Here is a 13,777-nt window from a genome sequence, read left to right on the forward strand (position 1 = left end):
ATTAAAGAGCATTTAATACCTTTGAAAAGGAGTTGCTTGCCACCACCCCCTGGGTGTGCCTTGTCAGACAGTTCCTCACCCACCAAAGAGACTAGGCCATAATGCACCAGTTTCTCAAGAAGGAGGCTGTAGGAAACTGTACTGAAAACCTTGGAAAAATCCAGGTAGACTATGTCCACCACTCACCCCACATCAACAGAGCAGGTTACTTTGTTGTAGAAGATGATCAACTTCATGGGTGAATCCACTCTGGCTTCTCCCAGTCACGTGTTTCATTTGACTTGATAGCCCCTGGGAGGATTCGCCCCATAATTTTTCTAGGGACTGAAGTAAGACTGATGGGTCTATAATTTCCTGGATCCACAGGAAATGCAACCAACAAAAAGAATTATGAGTAATGAGGAAAAATTAATAGAAAGAAAGATATTTTTTTGCAATTAGGAAAGAATACCATGGATTCAGGATACTGGACAGCTATGACACAATATTTATTTGTGTGTGAACCTAGTGCACTCACTTAGCCTTCATGCCCCCATATTTACATCTGTAAAATGGAGATAAAACTACTCATGACAGATTTGAAGGTGCTTGGAAACCACTTTAAGAGACCTTTGGACTTTGCCAGGCATTGTCACTTCTGTGTTATGTAGAATAACTCAAAAAAGTAGAAGGCTGTAGATGAAAGACTCCAAGAGGTTATTTCGCAGGAGTGAGGAAAGGACCAGAGTTCAATATCAGACTGAGGTGCATTGGTAGAGATAATAAAGAGATGACAGAGATGTGTAACTGTCGCTGGACCTTGTAGATGTCATAAAAATGTAAAAAGGGAGAACAGAGGAAACATCGAGAGCTCTCTGCAGATGTGTTTTGCTCAGGAGGGAGGTGTGTTTTGATGGGTGCGCTGCCGAAGCAGTAGCAGTGCCCTTCCCAGAAGCAGCGTGGTGAGCTGGGGCTGGCTGGCTGTTTGCTAATCTGAAATCATTTGGTGGGAAGGGGCTATTGATTCTAGGTGTAAGGAGGGGGAGGATGCTGCCCACTGCAACACAAAGCTAATGGGCTGATGACTCATGAAAGATAACATGTTCTCCTAATGCTCCCTCTATTATCAAGTTATTTCAATACTGTAATAAAAGGAGAGATACAAGCTGCTTTATCAGGAGCCTTTGCTTTAACCAGCACTGCATGTACCCCCATGCAGGCAGTGACACAAACCTAAGTACAAAAATACCAGACCAAGTTAAGATCAGGCTCACAATCATCATCATTATTATTATCATTATTATTAAGAATCTTCATTTTGCCAATTTCCTGTCTTTTAGATACAAGAAGCTTCACAAGGTATCTTGCTTTGCAAGGTTTTGGTTCATGACTAGAACCATCACACAACAAATATCTGGCTCTTGCGCTCTGTTCAAAGCAGTGGCAGCCGGTACCTCCTCTATCAGGATACAGTGATGCTCTGAAGTGGGGTGAAGGAGAAAAGAAATCTTCAAAGTGCGAGACATTTTATTAAGGAAAGGCTAAGAATATCACATCCCTGTCAAGTGTTTAGTCACACAAATTATAGTAATATCAAAAGGTATAATTTATGCAGCACAATTCTCTTAATTGGCACAGACTCTGGTGGAGCCAGAAAGGTGCCACTTGAGCAATTGTCCTGATTATCAGAGACTCGTAGGAATACACTTTTGAATCTACATAAGAGATGGAAGAAAACTAGTAGGTCAGCATCTTTATCCTCCTCTGTCAGTGCAGGGTAATTCCCTGCAGTATTCTTTCCATCTCTAAATTACTCATGTGATAACGTTTATGCCACTTTCCTTGAAGATTGTTTCCCAGTCTAAACAGATTTCATTGTTAATTCACTATAAAGTGTCTTCTGCTTAATTTCCTCGCTTGTCTCCAATTTACATATAACCCCTTAATACTGCTCTGAAATTAAGCCCCCCTCTTTGTCTTCAGTGTTCCTAGCTTTTGGGTCTTAATATGGCTCCACCAGTCACCTCTTCACCCATAATTTGACCAACCTAATCGCTACGCCATCCATGTCTAAGACATGGTCGCTGGTGGTTCTGGGTGCCCCATTTTTCTGGTGATGGATCTACTGTACCTCAAGGGGCCCAGTTAAGCCCTTTCAAGTTGTTTGTGAGCTGTTCACCTAAAACCTGTGGAGCACGGGATAGCTAGCTGGGCAGAGAACATGGCCTAATTCTCAACACTTACGGCTCCGGTTGACACAAGTCAGAGGTGTGGGTGATGAGCAGAGCTCTGAACTCTGCAACCCCTTTGACTGCCAAAGAGATTGTAGCTCCATCAGAAAATTCAATTTTTCTAGAATTTCTGGAAAAAACCCCAAGTATTAACACTGCTAACTTCAGTGTGTCTCATTTCGGAGTCACGATGATGAATAGAAGCAATGGGAAGAAAGTTGTAGCCCAGGAGTTTGTTCACCATCAGGTGAGAATAGTAGCACTTCTGCAGACTGCACTGTTTGCACGGTTGAGGGATGCCATTTTCCACACAGCTAGTAATCCAGTCTGAAATTTCCTCTCTGGCAGTCATCCCAGTTAAATTGATCTGTTATTTATCAGGATGGCGAGTCACTTAAAAAAAAGTAAAGCAGCTCCGCTTCTAGTCAGAAATAAAGACATTGCTAGAACTGAAAGCTTTTGTTTCTTCGTGAAAGATGCCTGATCTGGATGAAGCACTTGCTGTCATTCCAGATGTGCTTCTGTTCATCTCTTCTGGAGAAACTGGGAGGTGACAGCACAGAGCATCACAGTCCATCTTCCTACCAGCGACTTAAGGGACTAAGACCATAATGGTCTGGAGGGTAGTTTCAAAATGAATCAGGGTTCTCTGCTGACTCTGTAGAAGCAAAACACTCCTGGGAATGGTGTATCCTGCTGATAAAGACCCTGGTCAGAAACAATTGGTTTCCTCACAGACTGTTTTTCCCCAGTGGCCAACTTGCATATCGAATAGGTCCCACTCTCCCTGCTTCAGCTGCCCTCAGCAGAAACATGGGTGACAAGGAGGTGGGCAGAGGCTTTGAGGAGCAGCGACCTGTAGTACTTGCCAGTAGCAGGCTGCATGTGAGTCCGTTTTGACTGTGCAACCCTTGTGCTAAAGTGATCCTGGCGCCAAAGTCGTGTTTCTTTGTTTTCAGTCCCATTTGGTGAAGTGCCGAGCTGCATGCACTGCCGTCGTTGTCAGTGTCATATAATACCAACGACTTTCGGAAAGCACTAATGAACAAGTGCAATTTCTTTTCTCTATTGTTGGGTTTTTTGTAAAGTTGCTCAAATGCTCTCAGGTATGGCGGCCCTGAACGGAGGACTCGGCGCAACAGGCTTGACGAACGGTACGGCCGGCACGATGGACGCGCTCACCCAGGCCTACTCAGGAATCCAGCAGTACGCTGCCGCCGCGCTGCCGACGTTGTACAGTCAGAGCTTGTTGCAGCAGCAAAGCGCTGCGGGCAGCCAGAAGGAAGGTAAGCGCCCGCCGTCGGTGGAGCAAGCCCGGCTCCAAGTAAACTACTTTACGCCAGAAGCAGGTTCATTTCTTGATGAAGGACCTCGAGTAGCCTGATCTTTGATTATTTTTTTTTCCAATTTTCTTCTATTTAGTGTTGGGGTTTTTTTTAACCCCTAATGTAATTAATTTTTTAACCCTCTGTCCTTCAATCTGTACTTCACTGACCATCCTTGCTTCAAAGCATTTGCCAACTGCATAAAAAGGCAACAGTAGCAAAAAAATCATCCCTTTATGGGTGCTGTTCTCTCTTCTGGTTTCCGTTTTTGTGTTATAATGGAGTTAATATGATTAGGTTTCAGGTTTTGAGTTAATGACAAGATCCGTTTTTGCTTTGAGTGGTTCTTTGCTTAATTGTGGGTCTTGCGGGGAAGCAACTAAGTGAATGATTGCCCCCTCTCCCCGCGCCAACAGCAAATAAACCTCAGGAAGTTACTGCTAAAAATAAATGAATACTAATTACAAGATGTTTAGGAAAATGAGGTTACCCTTTCCCCCTCTTCCGTTCCCCTGCACACTTCCCAGGCATTTCGGGGATTTTGTTTCTGTTTTCATTGCTTTCTCTCATCCTAATTTCCAGCTGATTCTAGAAGGACAGGAAAACACTGCATGCTTTCGAAGATCATATCTATGTTGTCACTCCTGTTCTTGCCAGGATTAAGCTTTGGAAATAAACCTAGTATAATATCCTCAAGAGAAAGGTTTTTATCCTCTTTTAATGTAGTATCTTGTGCTGTTATGGGATGTGTTTCCTAGGAAGACAAATCTGGCATTAGCCCAGCTGGCTATTGCATAAGGACACTGGAGTTTAAAATGTATATTTTCTCTGAATTCTTGATTTCATTTACTGCTAACAGCTTGGAATATTTCAAATGAAATTATTTAATTTTTTTAATCGACTCTTTTTCCCTCATGTTTTTTGTGTTCTCTGCTTTTGTCTTGCATCTTGTTTGATTTGGTCAGTAACAATAGACTACTTGACACCAGAAACAAATTGCTTATTTGGTGTCATTATATGATACGTAGTGGGGGACGGTTGTTGGATGGGGGGGTTTTTGTATTTTTACTTTTTTTCTGTTTACAAATGTTCATAACAAGCGTACACTATTACTTTTTATTTTTATTAATTGGCAGTGTCCCTTTTTAAATCCAGCCTTTCTTCTTATAAACGTCTGGTTTCTGTTAGTAAGGGGTTAAGTTAAAGTGAGTAAATTCCATCACTGAATACTGACAATTATGTTCTGTCTCTTAACATGATTTCTGATGGAATGGTGAAGAGTCTGGAGTGGCTGAGGATAAACAAGTACCAGAGAAAAACACTATATAAATATTAAATGCTGAAGCACGGTGAATTGCCTCCTGCATATGCTTTAAACTGTTGTTTAATAAGGTTTTTTTCCTTACTATTTTAAGAAATATTTTTTCAGGAAAGGATAGTTTACTTGCAGTAAGAAGAAATAAGTTCAAGGTGGCAGGGTTTTTTTCCTCTTCCAAAGGAAGGGGTTTTTTTATGGATTTTTTTCCCCTAATCCTTTTACCCCTTCCTTTTTGGCAAACATTGAAACCTCTTCCTTCAGGCTGAGAGAAAGCAGCCAGCCTGGTTCTTCTGTATGGGAGAGTTGAGGCTTCGTGACTCTGTTGAGGAAGGTACTCCATAAATCTGACATGCACTATCCTTTTCCTCTCCAGAAAGCCAAGAACATCCCATCTGAGGCACACTTAGGTTCCATTAAGCAAAGGAATATTTGAACAAGTTGTCCTAAATGTGTTTTTCCAGAAGTGTTTGTTCCCTTTGTTTACCATTTATGCTCCTGGTGTCTGTATAAGAAGGCCACGTGTCTGGCTTCATCAAAGATCATGTTCTTTCAGGCATCTGTTGCTCATTTCCAATACTTTCTTGTAAAGGAGAAACAGAGCTGGGTAAAGATACCCTGTGAGTACTGAGTGTTTAAACCAACAGTGCAAATAACGTGTGTCTCAAATTTTTGGCTGTAAGAAAATTATTCAAAGTACATTTGAGTTTGCACCTTTCTTTGCAGACTCAGCTGTGTCTAAAGCCACTTTAATTTAAACAAGCTACTTTATTTTGAACTTTTTTGAAAAGACTGACTTTATAACATTTCTTCCAGGAGACACAACTTTCTGTGGGGAATTTGAAAAAAAATAAAGCTGTCATCCTGAAATGAATCAGTACAAATTTAATTCTTGAGTACCTTTCTCTCTCTGACTTCACTGATTTCCAAGTCACAAGCCTTGCTTTGGCTTATCTTTTTTATTCCCATCTCCACCAATTTCCTGCCCTTTGAGTTAAAATCTTTGACAGTTAAATCTGAACTCAGCTCATTGCATTTCCCTTAAGTTACTGCAACTTTGAACTAAACTGACAAAACCATGCAGCTGTGTGAGCCAGCAGAGGATCCTTGTGAGAGAGGAATATTTTGCGTACCTGTTTTCCTAACCCTAATTATCCTGAAAGACACTCGTGTAAATTGAACAAAGAGGCTGCAGTTTAACTTCTCCTGCAGTAGAGTTATCAAGTAAACACTTTTCAAGATAAGATGCTCTAGAGAGCTGCGTTTCAGCTCTGTTGCTTTGATGATCCACTTGCTTTTGTTCCTTCAAAGTTGGAAAGTGAAATGTTTTCTGACCATCACCTGCAGTAAGTATTATGGAGAAATAGATTAAATATAGCTCTTGTAATAGCTGTTTTCATACTTTTTTGTTTGTTTGTTTTCCTAAAGGTCCAGAAGGGGCAAACCTCTTTATTTACCACCTCCCCCAGGAGTTTGGAGACCAGGACATTCTGCAGATGTTCATGCCTTTTGGAAATGTTATCTCTGCTAAAGTCTTCATTGACAAACAGACCAATCTGAGCAAGTGCTTCGGTATGTCAAATTTAATAAATCGAATAGTAGAAAGCACATGCACTGTACTGAAAAAGGGTCCAGGAAAGAAAATTAACAGCAATGTGAGAAATGTCATACTGGAATCTCATTGCAAAAATAATGGACTGTTAATCCTCAAATGAGCGGGAAGATGCACAGACAAACTGGTTCTAACTAAAAATTGCATATGAAAAAACAATAATAATCTTCCAGTCTGACATCTCGCATGAATGTGTCAAGTACATGAAACTAATTACACCCTATGTGGGGGAATGTCATTTAGTATACTATTAAACTGCCTTATTATGGATACCTAATTATTCTCTATTGTATAGCTGAGCCACTTAAAAATGCTCTGTGTTTAACCCATTACTTCTACATTACAGGAATGTCTTTCTTCTGAATTAAGTACAGGATTTTGCAATTAGTGATTGAATGGTGTGTACATGTAGTTCAGAACACTTTGCAGACAGTTGATGTCTAGTCATACAGCTCCAGCTGTTGCAGGCGGGCTCCAGGGTGTTATGGAAGGTGCTATCTCCCCTTACCTTAGGGCAAACAGGAAGAAAAGCGGCACACATCGCCATCAAGATTCCCCAAGAACACTTTAAGCTGCCATAAAATTAGTTCACAGTAGAGGAGAAGATGATATGTTGGTATAAAACAAGTTCTAGGGTTGATTAAGTTGGCTGATAGCCTTTTAACAGCATAGACACACCAGCTCAGTGCTTTGATGGAGTGTAGTACAGAATGTAAGAGAGCAGCAATCTATCAGAGCTTTGGCCTGATAACTGTGGTCTTATGCAAGACATGATGAGCATCTAGGAGGAGAGCAGAATCTCTTGAAGATTAATTTTATAAAGTTTGACCTAAAATATTGGAGCTGAGGAAAAGACATCTCTTTCCAAGATGAAGGGAATGCGGCTCTATGGATGACAAAAAAGTAACCAATCCAGACAAACCCTAGTTTCCAAAACTCCTTTGTACCAACAGTGTCTTTGCACAGCACCATCCCTTAATTTCGAAGTGCCCCCACTTGAAGTGTCCCCATTAACCATAATACAGTTATTGGGCTTTAACCCTTCTTGAAAGGGTTTGAATTTATCTAAGTAGACAGTATCCAAACTTGAGGGGAATTCATCAGGTTACTCAGAAAACCTGCTGCACTGGAATTCAAGCCTTGACACAAGCTGAATGTTTTTCACCTGAAGATGAGCCTTTAGTACACTTGGGATGTTAATGTGATTCAGAGAAAGGGAGTATATTCTTTCTGCATTTTTCCACAGCCTTTCAGTTTGTTTCTGAAGCATTGACCTCTTTAAGCTTGACGAAAAAAACCCTTCATATCTAGACTAATACAGTCTGGCATCTTTCTGCAGTGGGTTAAAAAAGTCCCTGAGGCTGTAGCATATTTGAAAAGTGGAATTGAAATGGACTCCCTATTGATCTGGACCCAGTTCAGTTAGTATGTTGGGGTGACAAAATCATTGCTGAGGTCTCCAGGAATGTTGATGAAACATCAAATCAAGCTACATTAATCGAAATGCAGCAATTGTGGTGACTGCTGAAAGAATGTAGATCGGTTTGGGCAGGCGGCTCGATTCATCAGCTCACTTCCCACGCTTGCTTTTTGTGGGTTTCCTTTTGCTCTTTGATTACCTAGTTACACATTTGTCTGAATTTATGGGGCGCAATTACCTAATTTAGAGTGATGTACTGAGGTTATCTCATTTGAGGGAAAACAGGGGTCAACATGTAACAACGGATGGAGGAGTCCTCTGTCTTTTTGGCAGTAGTCAGCTTTCACTAACATTTCCATTTCTCATTCTTCCTCCCTCGATATTCTGCCACCAGCGAGAGAGTTCTGCTTTAAAACCAAAAAGCACTGCAGTGGCAGAGGAAGTTGAGATTTTCTGATTCGGTAGGTGACTACTTGGTGATGCTGCTAATCACAGGCAAAGCCAAAATTAATCCCGCTAGTTTAACACACTAGCATACTCTGTGTGTACCTCCTCAGCTTTATTAGCAAGAATCGTCGTCTTTGTTGTTTTGGTCCCGTATTTGTGTTTTTAAAAGCTTTATTTTTTTCTCTGTCCTCGCACCCAAAAATTAGGACAATAGCACATCTGAAGAACCCGCTTATCTCCTCTGTGGTTAATGGTCATTATAATTGGTACAGTTTGGGGTTGGGGTTGTTTTTGTTGGTTTTGTCTTTTTTCATCTTGTAGTAGTAGTAGTAATGGTAGTAGTTGTTGTAGTAGTAGTATTAGTAATAATAATAATAATGGTTTGCACATAAGTGGTGCTTACTTCTCTGGAGTTTCCTATCTCCTGCCCAAAGGAGGAGGAAGTCAAATTACAAATGAGGACAGGTTGAACACCTGAAAAATGAAAAGATTGTCCAAGGCCACCAGCAGAACTGGGAAGGAAGCCATGTTCTGAGTGAGTTGTAGGGTAGTGGCGTACAGTGATGAACCTTGATGTAGCGCTGCTTCTCAAAATGAAGAGTTACTTTTCTTTGCAGAAAATGGACTTGAGCATTATATGTTTTCTTGTCCACCTCAAATGAATGTTCAAAACATTAAATGGTGATAAGGATGACAGGTCAGTTTGTTTATGCCTAGAAGTGCTGTTCCATGAGCTCTCATGAGTAATAGTTGATTCAGCAGACAGACAAAGAGTTTCACTCTTCCATCTTATCTCTTGCTTTTCATAAACCTTAGAATAACAAAAAAGTAAGGCAGGGAAGGGGGACCAAATGTCATCAGAGCGTAAATGCAGTCTGCCTCATAGCAAAAGTGCTACTTGAATGATTAAAAATATTTATCCTGGTTACAGAGATACCTAGAGATTTAAAACAAAAATCAGAATTGTCATGACAGGGTCTTTGAAAATGGATAAGAAACATCATTCCATCCTCATGTAACCTGCGGTTTAAAATTGAGGCAAAAGATGATGAATGGGTGCAATCAGAAAAGGATAAATAGATGGAAAGGATGTCAGATTCCTCTGTAAGCTTTATAAATGAAGATTCTCGATAAGAGAGAAGATGAAAGTATAACAGGCTGATGTAGATACAGCATTCTGTGTAAAGAGACAAATTGTGAATCAGACTAAAAGCTGAATGACAAAGGCTGATTCCACCAATGCAGCACAGAGGATGGATGTTTGAATTTGTGAGTCAAGGAAGCTTAGAGAGAGAGACGTAGAATGAGGGGACTTGTCTCATCCCCCTGGAAGGTGAGAATAACCTGAGCTCATTGTTCTACTGTTGTCAGTGGAGGTGTCTGGATTGATCAACTGAATGGTGGGTGGAAAAGCTGCCTCTGGGTGTGCTTGCTTCTCTTCATTCGTGGCACATAGATGCCATCTAAGAGACTAGTTTAGATCAGTTGCTTAACTTTCAGGTGGCTAGAAATGACTAAAAGGAAGAGGAACAAAGGTGTTGAGAATTTCATAGCAGAAAACTGTTCTATATGCACTTAGGAGAACAAGGTGAAGGTCAGGAAAGCTGTAGAGGAAGATACTGAATTGTCAAGGTAGGTAGAAGTAGCTACATCTTGGTTGTGGAGTACTTGCCTAGAAGGTGCTACAGCTGCCTTCCCACTCATCTCTTTTCTGTCCCTGAGGAAATCCTAGAGAGGAAGGCTGAGATCTGTGAGCTGATGGAAGTAGACACAGGACTGCAATGCTAAGATAGTGATTGGAATCACGTGAACAGATAAGATCTCCTAGAAGAAAATAGAGGAAAGGATGAAGAGTGATGAAACACTCAGGATATGGCAGTAATATTTCGAGTGGAGAAAGTGAGGAAGTGGTAGGAGTTACTAAAACCAAGGAAGATATGGATGAACATTTATTATCCCCTAAGGAGGTAATAAGTAATCAGCCACAGAAAATGGAGTGTATTGGCTTTGGCCACGAGAAGGTCTGCAGAGATTTAAGTGAGAGGTGTTTTTGAGTGGAAGGAGCAGAAGTTAGCCTGAATTGTCAGAGAAGAGTCTTAAGTTAAATAGTTTAGTGAAGTTGATTTAAGGTGAAGCCACAGAGAAGGTCTATGAAGAAGGGCAGCTAGACAAGGACCAGGATGACTTGATAAGAGGGTTTTTTTCTTTACAATGGGGAAAGCGTATCATTCTGACACTGAAGATGGAAGAGGGCAGCGGTGTGAGGTAAGCAAAAGCCATGAAAGAACAGGTTAAAATGGTGGTAAAAAGGAGATGATGAATCAGAGAAGTACACAGACACTAAGCACAGAGCTGGTAGAAGAGGCGCTGAGAAGCCCGTGTGTTAGGACTGGAAACAAAGTGTGTGGGATCCGTTCTTTACCAGAGTGAAGGGATATGTGTTAAGGCAAATTCGAGTAGAAAGGAGAGGGAGCATTTCAAAGCAGATGCATAATAGCAGGCTGAGTACAGTAGTAATTAGCCAGAGCCGAGGCAGAGCAGCAGTTAGGCGAGCTCTGCAATTACAAGTGGGAGGCCCAGATATGAAAATGAATTTTGAGCTTCCAGAATCAGGGAGATTTGAGTCCATTATGAACAGAGCATTTTTACTCTCCCAGGGAAAAGAAAGATGAGCCAGGCCAGCCATTCTGAATTACCCAAGCAAGCATTATCCCCCTAGTTAGCGCTCGCAACCGAGGAGCAGAAGATCTGGAGTTCTCTTCAAGCTATGCTGATGTCTTTACGATGCTGCTTAATTTCGATGCTTGCATACTCCTTTGGGGACCAAGAGGCTGAATTAATTAACATTTAATGTACCTTGAGATCTTGAACTGGAAAGAGCGGTAAAAATAACGAATATTGCAACTGTCCTAGGCTAAGCCCAAGGAGATGTCTCCTAGCCCACAGGACCAGTGCACACCAACTCACCTTCAGGTGTGCAAACACATACCGGTGTCTAAGGTTGGGGTTTGTTTCCATAACCAGGCTTTTCTGTTTCAGCTTCACACCTGCAGACTGGCATAATAGTTCTTCCTCCATAGACTGGGAGGTACGTAGATGTTACAGTGAAAAATGTCACGGTAAAAAGTATCTTCGGTCTCTAAGTGAGGTAGATGAATAACAGATTGGAAACTGCATTGCACCAAAACTGGCCAACTGCATCCTGGCTAGGAAAGAAATGTTAAGAAGGTAAAGGGGAAGGCAAAGGAAACAGGAGAGGAAATGTGATACGAAGTGTGGTCAAAGAGCTAATTGAAAGTGAGGTGAATGTGTCAAATAGATCGTAAAAATAAAATCCTAACAAAAAGCATTCTGACATTTGTTCTAACCTATAGTTCGCTTTCTCTCCCGCCTCCGTTCTGTGTCTCGTAGGTTTTGTTAGCTATGACAATCCAGTCTCTGCACAAGCTGCTATCCAGGCTATGAACGGCTTTCAGATTGGCATGAAACGCTTGAAGGTTCAGCTGAAACGCTCCAAAAATGACAGCAAACCTTACTGATCTTAACCCCAGATGCTTACTGCACTTATTTTAGCTTTCTTAGGGTAAGTCCCATGAGCAAACCTGTCCTCTGCAGGGGGGTTAAGAAAGAACATATAGCCAACCTTCACCAAGAGACAGTTATTTTTACAGTTACCACCTCCATTTCCCCACTTGTCCTTATTACACTTGGCTCCCATTTCCTTGCCAAGTAATTACTGAGTTGTGTTACTGTATTTTGTTTTGCAGCATAATTTATCTCCTTTTTAAAACAAAAATAAACGTCTTGAAATTCAAAGCAACACACACACACACACACAAAAAATGTGCAATTTAACTCTGTGAACCCTGGTGCCATTAGCACACAATAAAAGTTGTTTTCTATGGATGGATCGTATTTTACCAGGGTGGCACCAGCAGTTTATAGGTTAAACGAAATGGCCTCATGCCAGTTGAAGCACTTATTTTGCAACGAAAATTGAAACAAGTCTTTCCACTACATCAACTTGTTTTTTGAGAAGATTTGATTATTATTTTTCCTTTTGGTTCAAATCAACGTATCGTTCTATATTAGTCTGATTTTACACTGGTCGTCTTTATATTTCACTTTTTTTTTCCTTAAGTTCTTGGTTTTTTTGGAAAGGATTAATGTAAAAAAGATTTAGAGATCTGTTTCTAAAGCTACAGGGTTTAAAATAAAAAAAAATAAAATAAAATGAGTGACAATACTTGATGTTTCTTGAGAGATAAATTTAATAATAATAAAAAAAAGAAAGCCACAGGCCTGTAAATTTTATTTGTAAAAAGCATTTCTATTTTTATACAAAATTTTTACTGCCTCAGAAATAATGGAAGTTATTTATTGCCTATTGTTAACTTATTGGATACCTAAAGAGCAGCTCTCTACGCTAGCTAGATCCTTTGAAGTAGTCTCTAGAGTAATTGTGCCAAGAATGGGCGCTTTTTCACTGTTGAACCCTACACCCTTTACAAGTTCATGCTTTTATCCTCTTGTTTGTATTTGTCTGGTTATTTTGTTCGTAGTTTCCATTACCTAGTTTAAAGTTCAGTTGTCTGATCTTTTATTTCCCTCTTCCCCCCCCGTACCTTTCTGTTACGTTTGTAGAAACTGGTTCTTTCCTCTCTTTCCTCCCCAAAGAGGAATCCATTCTCTCTGACTCCTTTCAGATGGATTCTTTTGGGGTCCCATTGTGCTCTTGTTGACAAGTATTGTAAGTTAATGCAAATTATGTGAACGGCTGGTAGACTCTACTGATAAAAGATTTGCATTAGTTTTCTCCTGCACCCATAAAAGTGATTTTGTTTGTGCTGCATAGATTCTGTGTAACTTTTTTTCCTCTTCCTTGTTTTTTCCCTAGACATCTCCATGCCCGTTAGCCCATCGTTTGCCTAGCATGTCCCTGTGGCGTCTCAAAAAAAAAAAAAAAAATTAAAAAAAAAAAAAAGTTTCATCGTCCCGTCATTGTTTCTGATGTCTTTCTGACCTCACATCACATTTGGTTCTCCTACTGACCTTTGATCTAGTTTGACCTTTGAAATTTGCATGTGACCTCATCTAGCTATGAATTCTGGGAAGTCAATGTGAAAAAACATTGCTGCATTCATGCAAGACTGAAATTTATTATTAGATAAATTAATGATAGGATTTAAAAACAACCTGTGGCAAAATGTTTTGTTTTGTTTTGTTTTTCTTTCTTTCCTTTTCCTTTTCCTTTTTGTTTGGTTTTTGTTTTCTTTTTTTCCTTTGGGTTTTCTTGTTTGGGTTTTTGGTTTTGGTTTTTTTTCCTTTCTTTGGTTCGGTATTTTGGTTTTGGTTTTTTTCATTTCGTAAAAAAAAAAATAAAAAAAAAAACAGACTTGAAAGTATTATACAGGGATTGGCATTCTGCCTGGTCACTGGTGACAATAG

General features: G+C 40.3%; 1 protein-coding gene across 1 annotated transcript in view; it reads left to right on the forward strand.

The window, feature by feature from the left end:
• The window catches only part of CELF2 (CUGBP Elav-like family member 2), a 386,282-nt gene extending 372,756 nt beyond the window's left edge, over positions 1–13,526 (forward strand). Inside the window, exons 12-15 of the mRNA XM_084270422.1 lie at positions 3,299–3,496; positions 6,279–6,422; positions 11,741–11,912; positions 13,227–13,526. Of these exons, the coding sequence (XP_084126548.1) occupies positions 3,299–3,496; positions 6,279–6,422; positions 11,741–11,868 (470 nt within the window). The 3' untranslated portion in view covers positions 11,869–11,912; positions 13,227–13,526. The remainder of the gene's footprint in view (positions 1–3,298; positions 3,497–6,278; positions 6,423–11,740; positions 11,913–13,226) is intronic.
• The last annotated feature ends 251 nt before the right edge of the window (positions 13,527–13,777 follow it).

Source organism: Gallinula chloropus (genome assembly GCF_964237585.1).
Source record: "Gallinula chloropus genome assembly, chromosome: 1".
In the NCBI taxonomy this organism is placed as follows: domain Eukaryota; kingdom Metazoa; phylum Chordata; class Aves; order Gruiformes; family Rallidae; genus Gallinula; species Gallinula chloropus.